General features: G+C 30.4%; 2 protein-coding genes across 2 annotated transcripts in view; one reads left to right on the top strand and one right to left on the bottom strand.

The window, feature by feature from the left end:
• The window catches only part of LOC118188905 (ADP-ribosylation factor 6-like), a 33,031-nt gene extending 30,473 nt beyond the window's left edge, over positions 1 to 2,558 (bottom strand). The window contains exon 1 of the mRNA XM_035359428.2: positions 2,424 to 2,558. The gene's annotated coding sequence lies outside the window, so the exon portion shown is untranslated. The remainder of the gene's footprint in view (positions 1 to 2,423) is intronic.
• Positions 2,559 to 2,805: 247 nt separating this feature from the next.
• Positions 2,806 to 13,981, top strand: ND-B14.7 (NADH dehydrogenase (ubiquinone) B14.7 subunit). The gene is made up of 4 exons (XM_035359430.2): positions 2,806 to 3,004; positions 3,088 to 3,183; positions 11,395 to 11,514; positions 13,667 to 13,981. The coding sequence occupies exons 1-4, from the start codon at positions 2,884 to 2,886 to the stop codon at positions 13,852 to 13,854; spliced, it is 525 nt and encodes a 174-aa protein (XP_035215321.1). The 5' UTR covers positions 2,806 to 2,883; the 3' UTR covers positions 13,855 to 13,981.
• The last annotated feature ends 1,814 nt before the right edge of the window (positions 13,982 to 15,795 follow it).

Below are 15,795 nucleotides of genomic sequence, written 5' to 3'. Positions count from 1 at the left end.
GTGGAATGATTAAAGAAAAAGAATAAGAATAAAGTAGAATGTCTGAAGAAAAAGAGAAGAAAAAATACATTTTACGGTAAAATTTAGTATTTGTATTTTTTTTTTTTAATTTAAAACTTTTTAATCTTATATGATATTTGATTTTTACAATTTCAAAAATAAAATATTTGACTAAAATATGAATAACATTTAAGAAGCCAAATGTAGGATAAAATTGTGTAAAGCAATGGGCACAATGATAAAACTGTTTAAAGCAGTGTATGCAAGTCATCCTAAGTTAAAATGTCGCAATCCTAAGTTAAATGTCTCTCTTATTTATATATATCTTTTCTGAACGAAACATTGAAAGGCGTGTTAACTGTGCTTTACTGTATTTTCTCCTTTAATATATGCAGTTTTCAAATGCATCGTAGTCTGGGTTACAAAGTATTCCTCCGAAAGAAACGCAATTCAAATAAATAAAATCAAATTCTGGAAAATTTATATTAATAAATATATTTAAAATGCTCAATTCGAAGGAATAAACAGAAAATTTTTAAACAATTATTTGAAGAGACAATGCAACAGAAACAATTAAAATAAAAGTTAAGAATTTAAAAATTACCTAAAATAATAACTATGACAAAAAATATATACAAAGAAAACTATTTGAAAAAAATAAACGCTGCACCTTTTTTTACGCAGTTCGAATAGGTAAGTAGAAATTTTTAAAACAGTTATTCGAAAAAAAAACCATGCAACTTAAACAATTAAAATGAAATTCGAAAAAAAAAATTACTTAAAATAATAAGTTATATTTAAAAATATAATATAAAGAATATTATTTGGAAAAAAGGAACGATGACTTTTTTTCCCGCTCACGGGAAAGGAAACTAGGTTGCCATATATTAAGAAGTTCGCCAAGTGAACTATTCTTGGCGCAAACTGACAAAAAAGTGCCAACATAAATTTGTGAATTTCTCCGTAAATTTCGCTCCAAATTTTACAAAATTTCATATTTAGGCATAATTTGAGTCGTAGAATCGAAATATGTAAAAAAATTGGTATGTTATTTCAGAAAAAGTCCGATTTTGTGTCAAAATACCTATGTTAAGATAGTGCTATATATAAATCTATTATATATCCTAAGTCGCGCTTTCGAGACATGAAGAACGCAATTTGAATTTTGTCAATCGGCCCAGTAGATCGGGAGACATAGGATTGTCCCATTTTTTTTTTTTTTTGAGCAGTGTACATATCCTCCCATGACATAACTATAGTGTACACAACAGATTTTATGTTTAAATATTTCAAAAATTCTTTAATGCTCAGAAACTTTAACAGATATTTTAAAAAGGCTACTTTAGTAGTTTACTGAGTTTAGTAGTTTTAGTTAGTTAGTGAGTTTAGTTCTATAATCGGGATAATTTTTACTTTACCCAGAAAACCAATTGAGCCTTGGGTATGGAAATGATTGTGAAACAAATCATTCATTAATGTTTGTGTCATCCATGGCTTTTATATTTGTGCATTCCTGCAGCATTTGTACATGCCAAAACTGTTAGCCTCGCTTTGGAATCTTTTGACACCGATTGGGTCCTATTCTCCAGATGATTACAAGGTATTTTACGATACACATTGCTAGAAAAGACCAGTATTAGCTTTGTCAGCATTATAAATCGGTTCTGGAAATAACCTTTTACTATAAATGTGTTAATTGATTTCATCTGCAAATTATCCAGCTGCCTCAATATCAGCTGAAGCTTTTTCGCTGAAATTTTTAACTGCTTTATACCATACCAATTTTTTAATCTCATTAAATATATTCACTCAGTTTTTAAGTCTATTTCCTTTCCACATAATTTTTTAATTACTCATTGCAAGCGGAAGAACAGATTCATGAAAACACTGAATGATATTTTTAAAATGTCAATCACACTTCTTCTTTTCATAATTTTCAAAGAATTTTTTAATACTTCATACATATACTAAAATACATACACATGGAACTTATAATGTAACTGAAGAAATTCTTTATAAATCGCACTCTAATAATTAACGAAAGAATTTTGACTTAGTTATACAGTTATAAATTATAATTAGAACCAATATAATTTAAAATTAAATCAAGATATTTTATACTTTTTATATTCTAAAAGGCATCCCTAGCTTTAGGTGTGTTACAATACTAAAATTTGACCTTAAACTAAAAAACAGTCATATTCATAGATTAATATTAGCACACACAAAAACTCAAATGAGTTGATACTGATGTAAGTTATAAGATATTTTCTTTAAATCTGTTACATTGACACCCCCCCCCCAAAAAAAATGCATTTAGCAATCGGAAGTATAAAAATTATTTCAAAGATGAAATGTTCCATTTGACATATATTAATTTTACACTATGAAAACACATAGACGGCATTTAACAGAACAGGTACCTCATGTGCTATAAAATTAAACTATTTATAGGCCTTTTTTCTGAAAATATATTTAACAATTGACATGTTGCTACATAATATTAAGTGTCACAAAATCATTACTACAAATTAAGCAGCACAGTCAGACGAAACAGAACAAAATGTGTGTTGCCAGCATTAAATACACTAACTTGTGTTTAATCAATATTTATATTGTATTACAAATACCAACGTTAAAAAGAAAGAATTAAAATAATTCATTCATAATTAAAATTGCTTAAGAAGAAATCTTATCAATAAATTTTCCAGTAGCTAATTCGATATTTAAAATTAGGATGATATTTTTTATTTTAGCGTTTTGGTTACCCTTTATTTTATTATTGCTATTACTGAAACTGGCATTGAGGATTGTCTCAAAACAAAGAAATTTGTCCTTTAATTTCAGTGCGCTGAGAAAAATAGTGTAAATCGTATACTAATAATGCCTCCGTTTCCTAAGCAGATCAGTGAAATATATCAATCTTATCCATTTTATGGAGCACCTGATGGCGAAAAATGTTTAGAGAAAACTTATTACTATACCAAGTACAGCACTGTTTTTGGTAAGTTAATTTTAAAATTTATATTTTTTATTAAGTTCCCGTCTGTCTTGAGTATGTATTTAATATTTTGATATTATTTTCAGGTGCAGTGTTTTCTGTATACGAAATGGTTTTCATGTCTAAACCAATGACTGTGGGAAAAAGTCTTGCTAGATTTGCCCATTTCACTCTACCGTTCGGTAAGGAGGAAAAAAAAATTACTTTTAGAATTTTTGTGTAAAGTATTGAATAGAACTTGATTCTCTTAAAAATGTCAGTCTGTATGTTACATTTTTATATTGATCGCAAAAATATAGAGCAAGTTGGCTGCAATGATTTTTTTCTTATGCATAAAGAAAATCGAATTCTTTTAGGTGCCCACCTTAAAGACATTCTACTCCCTTAGATAAATACATTTTCTGTCCATATATAACTGTCAACTGGTTATAATGTAGTAGCCTTTCAATTATTACAAGTGCAAAACATTTGAATTGCAGTGAAATCTTGGCTTATGGATTTAATTCATTCCTGAAAGGTTATTTGGCATTTGGAAATGTTTTGAATAGGTTGAAACTATTTTACATATAGGAAATTAATGTAAAATGGATTGATATCTTCCTGGGCTATAGATGATGGCTTATTTATAAGTTATTGTAGTACTTTGTGTTTGAGTTTGTTACACAAAAAGAGTGGAAATCATTAAATTCGAGGCAAATAATAATATTAAGCAGATAAACAAAAATTTAACTTAATCTTATCATTACTATATTAAAGAGAATGGAAAGTGATGAAAAATAAGATGTAATATTATTTGGATGAAAAGATTTCTTTTGATGAAATCTCAAGTAATTTTTTCTGGAATATCTTTTTTTAAAAAAAAATCTGTCTTTTAGTGCCATTCAACTGCACTTGAAATTTGTCCAATGCAATTTGTTGTCAAACTTTTAAAATGTTTATAAAGGAGAGCGTTGCATTTTTGCTGAAAATGCCTATGCTGTAGCTTGTTACTGCTCTATCAGGGTGATATCATTGCATGAAAACTTTGCATCTTATACATTTTTGCATATAGTTCATAGATCCAGAGCCTGACTATGGCAGGGGCATACGGGACAGTTGCCCCAGCCCCTCACGTAAGAGGGGGTCCCCAAATCGAATAGAAAGTTTATTATTATAAAAATTTAAATACCACCATAAAGTTTGGTTGTTCATTACTGAAGTAGTGAAGCAGAAGGGCCCCCCCCCCAAAGAAGTTTCTGTTCTGGGCCTCAATTAGGCTAAGTCGGGCCCTGCATAGATGATGACGGTCCCTGATTGATAAAGAATGCGCATGAGTTTTGTTCTTTCCTCTTCCTCTGAAACACTTTTATCACAGTCACTTTTTGTTACTGCTTAATTAATTAATTTTTTACTATTAATGTTCAACTTCATTTTGATCTGCGCAGCTTTTTCAGCTAATCTTTGGAATATGGTAACAGGTAGTTTGGCGACATTTTGGTAAGGCAATAGATAAAGGTTACTAGCTAGAACTTTAGCAGTGTACATGGATAAAGTCAAGAATGTGCGCAATGCCATTTTTGTGCAATTGTGGGGTTTTTTTTTTAAGTGAAGATAGGTCAATGTGTACATGGTTACCGTGTATGTGCAATTCTTAAAAACACGGCAAGCAGTTTGCGATTCTTCACTTTCTCCCAATTTTGCACCTAATCTTCGTCATGATTAAGCACTTTTGTTCCATAAAACTTCTAGCATAAGAGTAATTTGACTAGCAGATTGTTGGGAAAAAAATGTTGAGTTAAAAAAAAAAAAAAAAAAGCCGGCTGATCTTTGGAATATGGTAACTGGTAGTTTGGAGGCGATAAAAGTTACTACCTAGGACTTTGGTAATAATGTGAGAAGTACTTAGTTCCGATTACGCATTATTTTGTGTGAGGGAAATGAGAGATCATGAAATATGTCATGTGACATTAATGGACGAATTATAGTTCTTTAATCGGAAAAGGGGGGGAATTTGGAAAACTGTAGTACAGTCAAAAGTCATTAATTCGGACACCCATAATTCAGAATGATCTATAATCCGGACATCAAAACTAAAAACTTTCTGCACATGCGCCGCGTTGACACATGTGCATAGGCGTTTATGCGTGCGCGTAAGACCTTTTACGACTGCGCATATGAGTGTGCGCAAGTGCAGAATACGTTTTCGCGTGCGCGTTTTATGTATAATGGACGTATAAGCTAAAATTATCTAATTATCTATTTCAGTTAATGTTGCAGATTGCGTTGTTCCTTAATTTTCGAATTGGATCCGGCTTATTATTTTTTGCAGACTGTAAGAGCAATTTTATAAAAGTAAGCTTAAACTTTCGATTATATCAAATAGAATTTCCGATATATATTTGTTAATATGTAAAGGATCTAAAGCGAAAGTATGTTTTGAAATCCGAAATTTGTTTATCAATTTCACGCTGCTCGGCGGGCGCGTAATGAATTGGAAGTTGATTTGTCAGCACTATCCTTATCTTCAGCGCAGATGTTTTTATTTGGCTTATAATTCCTTACCAAATGTAGTATTTAATCTCGATATGCTCCGTCTTTGATATGATTTAAAACAAGTTAATCGTCATTATAATTCGCTTCCGATAGCGAAGAAAAGTAACAGAGGTTATTGAAAACGAAAAAATTTCGATTGACAAATTAGTCGTCGTTCTTGACACAGCAATTATAGGACTTGAACAGTGGAACTTTGTAACTGAACAAGAAATTATGTCTGTTTAATAGAATTAAAGAGAAAGTATTATCACATGAAACGAAGCAAAACTTAAACAACTTACATTAAAAGAAATGTTTAATAAAGTAAACAAATAAATATTAAGCTTTTTCTTTTTGCAAATTTTGATACCCTTTAGATCATAATTGTTCTTTATTTCATAAATTACGGTTTCATATTTTTAATTTTAGAATTTCTGCATGCCATCTTACGAGATTTAAACTCATGATCTATAATCCGGAAAAATCGTAGTCAAATGTCGTTAATTCGGACACCCATAATCCGGAATGATCTATAATCCAGACCTCAAAGCTACAAACTTTCTGCGCATGAGTCGCGTTGACGCATGCGCGTAAGACCTTTACCGCTGTGAATTTGCATGTGCGCGTGCACAAAATATGTTTACAAATGCGCGTTTAATGTATAACGGACGGGATAAGCTAAGCTAAAATTATCTAATTATCTATTTCAGTTAATGTTGCAGATTGCGTTGTTCCTTAATCTTCGAATTGGATCCGGATTATTATTTTTTGCAGACTGTTAGAGCAATTTTATAAAAGTAAGCTTGAACTTTCGATTATGTCAAATAGAATTTCAAATATATATTTACTAATAGGTAAAGGATATACAAAGCGAAAGTATGTTTCGGAGTCCATTAAACAAAAAGTGGAATTGCTGCAAAAAATGGATAAAGGCATATATTTTGTTTATCTAAACTTTAACGTTTGTTTATCTAAACTTTGTTTATCTTTAACTCAGCTGCGGCGTCAGCACTATCCTTATCTTAAGGGCAGATGTTTTTATTTTATTTGGCTTATAATTGCTTACTCAATGTAGTATTTCATCTCGATGTACTCTGTCTTTGATATGATTTAAATCAAATGCCTCGTCATTATAATTCGCTTCCGATAGCGAAGAAAGTGACAGAGGTTATTGAAAACGAAAAAATTTCGATTGACAAATTAGTCGGTATTCTCGACACAGCAATTATAGGACTTGAACAGCGGAACTTTGTAACTGAACAATAAATTATGTCTGTTTATAGAATTAAAGAGAATGTATTATCACATAAAAAAGGAAGCAACTTAAACAACTTACATTGATTGAAAGAAATGTTTAATAAGGTAAACAAATAAATATTAAGCTTTTTTTTTGTAAATTTTGATACCCTTTAGATCATAATTGTTCTTTATTTCGTAAATTACAGTTTCATATTTTTAATTTTATAATTTCTGCATGCCATTTTACCAGATTTAAACTGATGATCTATAATCCGGAATCGCCGAAGTCCCGACGAGTCCGGATTAACGACTTTTGAGTGTATATATATTTATATTTATAATACCTGTTTTAGGTGCTTAGCCGTTCCAGTGGCTAATTATTTGAAATTGAAGAGGACAACAAAAGTTTGAGAATAATAGCCCTTTTCTGGTAAAAAATTTATGTCGGTACTTAATACAGTACAAAATCCAAAATGCAGACTCATCGGGACTTTGGCGATTCTGGATTTGGGATTTTTCCGGATAATAGATCATCAGTTGAAGTAAAATGGCATGTAGAATTTATAAAATTAAAAATATGAAATCGTGATTTTTGAAATAATGAAGTATTTAGGATTTAAAGGGTATCAAAATTTACAAAAGAAAGCTTAATATTTATTTTTTTACTTTATTAAACATTTCTTTCAATGTAAGTTGCTTTGAGTTACTACGTTTTTTTGTGCTAATACTTTCTCTGTAATTCTGTAGCTGTCTACAGAATTACAGAGATAATCTCTTGTTTAGTTACATTGTTGAATCCTGTAATTGCAGTTTCGAGAATTCCGACTAATTTGTCAATCGAAATTTTCTCGTTTTCAGTAACTTCTCTGTCACTTTCTTCACTATCGGTAGCGGTATTTTCTTTATCTAGACCATACTGCAGATTTCACCATTCATGATAGAAAAACTTCTTTTATATCATCTTCATTTATTCCCGCTTCTCCACATTTTTTACAAAATCCGTTAATTGGAAAATTTCACCTTTGTTTTGCGATATCCGAAAACCTTAAAATTAGTGGCTATCGTCATCAAATTTAGCTATCCTTCACTATACATATTTGGCTATGCATCATGAGCTTCGCGACTAACGATAAGTTGTTCCTTTAAATTTATTTTGCTTCTATCGTGCACTGAGTCAATTAAGCATGAATTGTATTAGTTTAGTTATTTATTATAGTTAAGCCTTATTGAGGGCTGGCACTAGATATCTTACCGCCTGCAGTTTCTGTGGGTCCTAAATTCTGCAACTTGGTGCGCCCATGCGAGCCCTGGCACTGGTTCTGGGTTTATGTGAATAACAAACAGTTATTCTTAATTCAAATAGCTCTAAATGTAATCTTTGGGTTTATGAGTATCGTCATCAAAATCTATTTTTAGCATATGGAAAGAAATTTTTTAGTGCATTTAAAATCTGTAATCAACATAAAAGGTTACCATACTCCTTTATTATTCAATTACTAACATAAAAAATTGTTTAGACATTGCTACAAGAGTCGTTACTCAAGTTGTCATGGTTTGATAAACATGCGGTGATGAAAACAAAGAATAAAAAATGATTAACCAGGCTGGTATCAGATCAACGATGTATGTATGTGAAGTGTTTTGGTTTGAGATGTGTGCCAAGCAGATATGCAGCAACAGAGCCAAATTACTGATCGTACAAATTTATGCTAAAATGATTGTTTCTTCAAACACAAGGTATTTTATTTAGTGTCGAAGTGAAATTAAGAATTGGGACTCTCCAGATGTTGTATTATGCGTGGAAGGTGGGAATCAAATGCACATGCATAAAGCCTATGAGGAAAAAACGTTGGGGGTTTTGAGGTCCGGATTTTAGATCATTCCAGATAATGGACGTCCGGATTTTGGACTTCGGAAATTCTAAAAGTATGCTGTTTTTAAAAATGCTGTGATTTTGTTATTGAATTTTATGTGGCATAAATGTGAAGAAAATGATGTTTAATAATAAAATTAAAAAGACAGAAAAAAAATGTGTCAGCAGAACTGAGAACAAGATACATAAACTGTGAGCTGAATGAGAGCATAAAAAACTTTAACAAACTCTTTAGTATAATGTTTAAGTCTGAATCTTTCCAGACCTTTCTTCCCACCTCCCTTTTATCGCTCTCTCTTTTTTTTCTTCAGTCACATTTTTGTAATCTTCATGTAATTCTGTTTCATTATTATGTGGTGATGCGGATTTTATTTCTGCTGAAATTTTGGGTGTTAATGTTCTGCAAGTTGCAACTGAAGTGTCTATTTCGAGAAATGAAATTTTAGAATTCTGCAAGACCTGAGTTCCATGAAAAAAGATAGGTTGATCTTTAGATTATGGTAACTTGGCGACTTTTTGGCGAAAATTTGGCGACCAACTCTTCTACAGAAACCCTCTATTTTTTTTTCCCCCGCCGCCATTTTGTCTTCACGAAGTAAAGACATGTTTCTTTTCTTTTTATCTACTGAACACTTCTTCCAACAATTTACTAGCCGAATTACACTTATGCTAGAAATTTTATCTAACAAAACTGCTTAATCATGACAAATATTCACTGCAAAATTGGGAAAAAGTGCACAATACCATACTCCTTACGCGTTTTTCAAAATAACACATACACATAAACCATGTACACGTCGACTTATTTTTACTTAAAAAAACATCCCAGAATTACACAAAAATGGCATTGCGCATACTCTTCACTATATCCATGTACACTGCTTTTTTCTCATAAATTAGAAAAATTTCACGAAAATACATGACAACTTTCTGAATCTTTAAACCCGGTAAAAAGAACATATATGAAATTACCTGATCGCGAAAAAGTATATACCCTTTCCAAATATGAACATTTCCACATATAAAATAAATAAAATATCCAAAAACTTTTACCTCTAAATCATCTATTATATTATAAATGTCACCGACGAATTCATACCGCAAGCATTACAAATACTTAGTGTCAAATATTTAAATTATTTCCATGCACGTTTACTTCAACTAAAACGTATACCAAATTCCTACAAACATAAAATTCACAAAATAACTATCATTTAATTAAAATATCACTAAACCATGTACACGTCGACTTATTTTTACTTAAAAAAAAAATCCCAGAATTGCTCAAAAATGGCATTGCGCACACTCTTCACCATATCCATGTACACTGCTTTTTTCTCATAAATTAGAAAAATTTCACGAAAATGCATGACAATTTTCTGAATCTTTAAACCCGTTAAAAAAGAACATATATGAAATTACCTAATAACGAAAAAGTATATACCCTTTCCAAATATGAACATTTCCACGTATAAAATAACTAAAATATCCAAAAACTTTTACTTCTAAATTATCTATTATATTATAAACGTCACCAACGAATTCATACCGCAAACATTACAAATACTTAGTGTCAAATATTTAAATTATTTCCATGCACGTTTACTTCAGCTAAAACGTATACCAAATTCCTACAAACATAAAATTCACAAAATAACTATCATTTAATTAAAATATAATTAAATTCAAAAACACTACTAATTAATAAAAATTAGCTTACAATCCTAATTACTTTAAACTAAATCATTGCTAATAACAATTTTCCCAATAATACCAAATTACTTTACTTCCACCTTACATTTAGAACAATGCATAAAAATAATATCCTCAAATAATTAAAAATACTAACTTACCTAATCTTCTTCAGAATCTTGCTTACATGGTGGATACACTTTTATTATGGATTCAATAAAATTATTGAACGATTTTTTCTGTGAATTTTTCCTCCACACTTCCTCCGCTAAATAAAAAGCAAAATTCTCTTTATCACAATGCCTCGGACATTCACTTTAGACAGCGCCATACAATTCCAAAATTATTCAACCCTACTTCACACAACACACAATGAAGCTTAATACAAAATAATATACAACCACAGATATTTTTCCAAATTCCCCCCTTTTCTGATTAAAGAACCGTAATTCGTCCATTAATATCACATGACATATCCCATGATCTCTCATTTCCCTCACACAAAATAATGCGTAATCGGAACTGAGTACTGCTCACATTATTACCAAAGTCCCAGGTAGTAACCTTTATCGCCTCCAAAATGTCGCCAAACTAGCAGTTACCATATTCTAAAGATCAGCCAAAAGATATATTAGACATTGTTAACTTTTCCCTTACACTTTTAGAGGGTAAATGTCGAAGAAATAGCTTTACACGAATCATTGTTCCAAACTTAAGATATGATATCTTTTTAAAATGTATAGAATAGAATCATCTTAAACAGCTTAAACTGAGAATGACAAAGCAGTTCTCAAACCACTTGAGACTACTCTGTTTCTGGAGGAAAAGAGAGACACATACAACTAACTGTACATACATTGGTGTGAGATGAGAATCGAGAATTTGACTTTACAAGAATTTCCAAGAAAATGCTTCAAGATAAGATAATTATGAATAAAGGTTTGAAACATTGAGGCTTGACTCAATCGTGATCTGAAAATTAACATGTAAATTGAAAGTAAATTTTAAACTAAAAGTTCATCAATAGTTATTTTTTGCTGTAAGTGAAAATTTCATATTTAATCATTTTTCCCCCCAGCTGGTATGGGATTTGTCTTTGGTTCTACTGTCTGCCTTGCAGGACAGCTGAGAAAGAAAAGTGATATGTATAATCATCTGTTAGCTGGTATGGCTGCAGGCTCTGTATGGGGCTTTAAATGTAAGTATAAAAACCATTTTCAGTATTTGAAATATTTTATAAGAATTATGAGATAAAATTAATGATTGAGTTATATCAGTAGAAAAACTTTTGAAGTAAGTTTTGCACTTTATATTGAATATTATATAATTTAACTTAAAATGAATCGCCTGTGTGGAAATACAATCTTTTCAAGAAAAGAAGGAACTACTCTGATATGCGCCCTCAAGGCGTCAAATTTCTCGCGGCGAGAAACTCCACGCTGCCATATTGCTATCTAAATTTTTTGTCTACATTTCGAACTTTAAGCCTAAAATGTCTCCAAAAACACGGTTTTCGCGAATGCAAAAACCACGTTTTGAACACACAATTTAAGTTAAAAATCCAAAACAAAAACAAAAAATTTAGATAGCAAAACCGTGAAGTTTCTAACCAAAATTATTTGACAAGAGTCCATGTACACAGCGATATGTTTTAACTTAAAAAAACATCTATGAATGACACCATCTAAGCAACGAACGAATTACGAACTACGCACACTCGCTTTAATAAATTAACATAACAGCAATAAATTTCAAAGAATACCATGTACACAGCATTCTGTTTCAACTTTAAAAAACATCTACGAATTGCACAATTTAGACGGTACGCACTAATCAACAAAATAACTAAAATAAATTTCAAACAATTCAAAAAAAAAAACAACAATGACAGAAATTCATACTAAAAAACAATGAACATAACATTCTACAAAATAAGAACAAGAATAAAATAAAATGCACTTACCATTAATGCTTTTTCGAACAACAGAAATACCAATTTCATACCACCTTTAACATACCGCCACGTAATCACTATTGTATTTACATGATAGCCAGACACACTATCCAGAAAATTCATACTATGGTTCACAAATAAATCAAATCACAAATCGCTACTTCTATCATGCACACCCACTAAAAATAATCTCCCATACCTTCTTTCCACACCTCCAAATACCCATTGCCCCTCAACAGGATGGCCACGACGATATTTCCTTATGCCGAACTTCAATTCAACAACTTGCACCATTAAATCTTTCCCCCCTAGCTTCTCAGACACAAAGCATGACGGGAACCAATTAACTCCAGCGAAAGGTTTTTCAACGTCAACAGGGTTGGCATACAACACGCAATCGTGCCAAAAACCAGCGCAGAACACATATCGCCACATTTGGTGAAATTAGGCGTATATCAGAGTTGTACCGAAAAGAATATGTATGGGCTTTATGAGCATTTTCTGAACTACGTTATTCATTCACTAAACCTAATTATGATAATTGAAATTTGCCAGATTTTAGAATTCTTTTTATTCTGATTGTTGCCACCCTTCTCTGGACACATCAAACATTTTTTCCCTTCCGTCATTGTTGTAATATGTGCCAATATTTCTCCTTTACACATTGTATTAACCTTTTAAACATGATAAAAAACATGAATCCAGATTAAACTAACTTAATTAAAGAGTATTTTTAGTTGTATTTTCATAAAGAAAGAATCTGAGAAATGCATCCTTCCATCACATATTCTCAAAAAGGATTGTTTTTGTAGTGGCTTTGCTGCTCTGTATATAGCCACAATGACAGTATCATCTTCTTTGGGTGACATTTTAAAACTCAAAGTTTTTTTTTTTTTTTTTTTTTCAATTTTTTATTTCATGCATATCAAATTAAAATATGTTAATAGATACGGAAAAACAATAATCTGAAATTGATTTGGTCATTTGTTGTTCAGCATTTAACAAATAATACAGGTGTTAATTCTATTTGTAAGGGCATACAGTAAATTTCAGAGACAATGCAAATTTGCTTCATTGTGTTTATCAATTTACTTTGCAGTACTTTAAGTAGCTTGTCGTTTTGTGTGTTTGTTTATATAAATTGTAAATGTGTGTACGCTATTGAAAAAGTTATCTTTCTGAGAATTTTTTATTAAACTGCTTTATATTAAGACATTTGTACTTTTTATTTCTCTCTCTGTTTTTTTATTTATTTGAAGATATATTACATTGAGGTATTGTGTTGAAGAGGTCTTTATGCTTATTCTGCTCTGAGTACTTTTTTCCTTGCCCTTTTTGTTATTATTCTCCCAAAATGTTAATTTTTTTACTTTTAATTTTTTCCCTCTGCTATTAGATAACAGAATCAGGCCTGGTCATGTTGCAGCAGTATGGCTTGGATTTTTAGCAGCATATTTCAAGTACTTTGATGATCACAACATACCTACATTTAGAATGGAACCTGATGAACTCAAAGCAAATTATCCACCTTTGGATTTCTCTATAAAATTATATGATGATCCAGGACGTCCTAATTTACCTTGAATTGTAATCAGCATCTGATAGAAAAATTTTTAACAAAATCTATAAAGTAAGATACTTTAACATTTGAGCTTTCTGCTTGAATGTATTACATCTATTGTTAAAATGAATAAAATAACTGTTGTGTGGATATTATGAATTTAGCTCACTTTTATATAATATTCAAGTTTTTTAATACTTTTGAAACTACCAATTTCCTGAAACTGCAAATTTATATATATATGTAATTAAACAAAATAAATTAGTGCTATTTAGGATTCTTTGTGTAATAGACAAAGATTTATTAAAATGTAAAATTTATGTGCAAATTATAAGAATTGTTAAATGCCTATGGCTAAAGTATTGTAGTTGAAGAATAAGAAAGAGCTCAAATGAAAATTAATGAATAAATAAAGAAAATCATTCAGTAATTGAAAAACTCAGACTATTATCAGGAGGTTTTTAAATTAAAGTTATTCCCCCAGCTTACATCATGTGTCCCAAAAGTGTTTCTGCCTTTTTTGATAATCAAGGGCAACTTCAAATACATGAAGCACCTTTGAAAATCAAGAATATCCCTGTGTTTTTTTAGGAAATGTCAAAAAGTATGCAAAACAGTCTGAAAAAATTATTACAAACTCCTAATTAATCTGTTTAAAGTAAATTCTATCTGGTGGAGTGGTAAGTAAAACAATGGGAAAATGTGCATATACTAAAAAAAATCCTTAAATAAACTATGCAAACAGAATAGAATAATGTTATAAAAAAATTACACTTTTCGATGTAAAATAACTGTCATAATTACAGAGTAAAATTGCAAAAAAAAGGAGGCCTGAATATTTATACGTATTTATTGTCTGCTTAAGCTAAAATGACTATTAGAATTTTTGAAGCAGTGGAAATAGGGTTACCTCATGGAATGCGCACCTCCACGAAAGGCATCCCTCCCTTTAGGCAGATAGTCCTCAAGGCTTTGCCATAATCACACACACACACATGGAATGCGCATTGAGGTTACTATTGGGGATTAATTTTTCTGCTAAAAATTTGACCATAAAATATTCACATAAACCAAGAAAATGTTGCAATTCATGGCACAAAAGATGAATTTTTTAAAATTTTATTTCTGACTAAGAAGGTCTGAATAAAAGAAAGGAATAGTAAAGATCTTTGCAGTAATGTCTGGGATAGAGTCTGCCCCCCCCCAAATGGCCTATCAGTCAAAGTAAAAAGCCAGATAAATAATTACATAAATTAATATTTAGAAGATATACATTACTATAAATATTCAGTTACACAGCCATCTCTATTCTTCTCAGTGTAAAACAGGATTTCATTTCGTAATGTAATATTTATAGTTCAGAGTTGATACCAGCTTTTTTAAAATAGAACTTAAAAAAATTGTAAGAAATATTATTAACAATTAAAGTTCTAGTGAATAGAACAATTTCATTTTGAAGGTGAGAAACTTCAGGGCAAATATTTGTAATTCTAATTAACTAATTAAAAGTAGTATTTCCTATTACTTTTTTTGAAATGTTTGATTTCCAGTTAATTAATTTAATGGTGCTAAATTTAAAAAGGCCTTCTTTTGTCAAAAAGTTTTAATTTCATTAAAATTAATGTTAAATCTACATATTCAGTATTATTCCAATTAAAATTTGATTTATGTATTTGGGAATTAAATCAAACTTTATTCTTTAGTAATCAAGTAAAGGGACATATTTGTGTAATAATATATTAATACAAATATATAATATATTATATATTCTACACAAATATATAATATATTATATATCTGTGTAGAATTATTTATAATTTGTTGAAAAATAGAATTATGAAACTTAATGTAGTAATGAAATAGCGTGCAATTAAGAAAACTTTTCTGCTTATTGAAATCTAATACACTAAGTAAAACTGGAAAGAGGTTTAGTAAGTACAAGAAACTAACAGAAATTTCCTTCA

This window comes from Stegodyphus dumicola, chromosome 4 (genome assembly GCF_044657685.1).
Source record: "Stegodyphus dumicola isolate Sdum_Otavi_A_Nest chromosome 4, ASM4465768v1".
In the NCBI taxonomy this organism is placed as follows: Eukaryota; Metazoa; Arthropoda; class Arachnida; order Araneae; family Eresidae; genus Stegodyphus; species Stegodyphus dumicola.
Note: the sequence above shows the minus strand (reverse complement) of the source record. Positions and strands in the feature narration are given on the sequence as shown.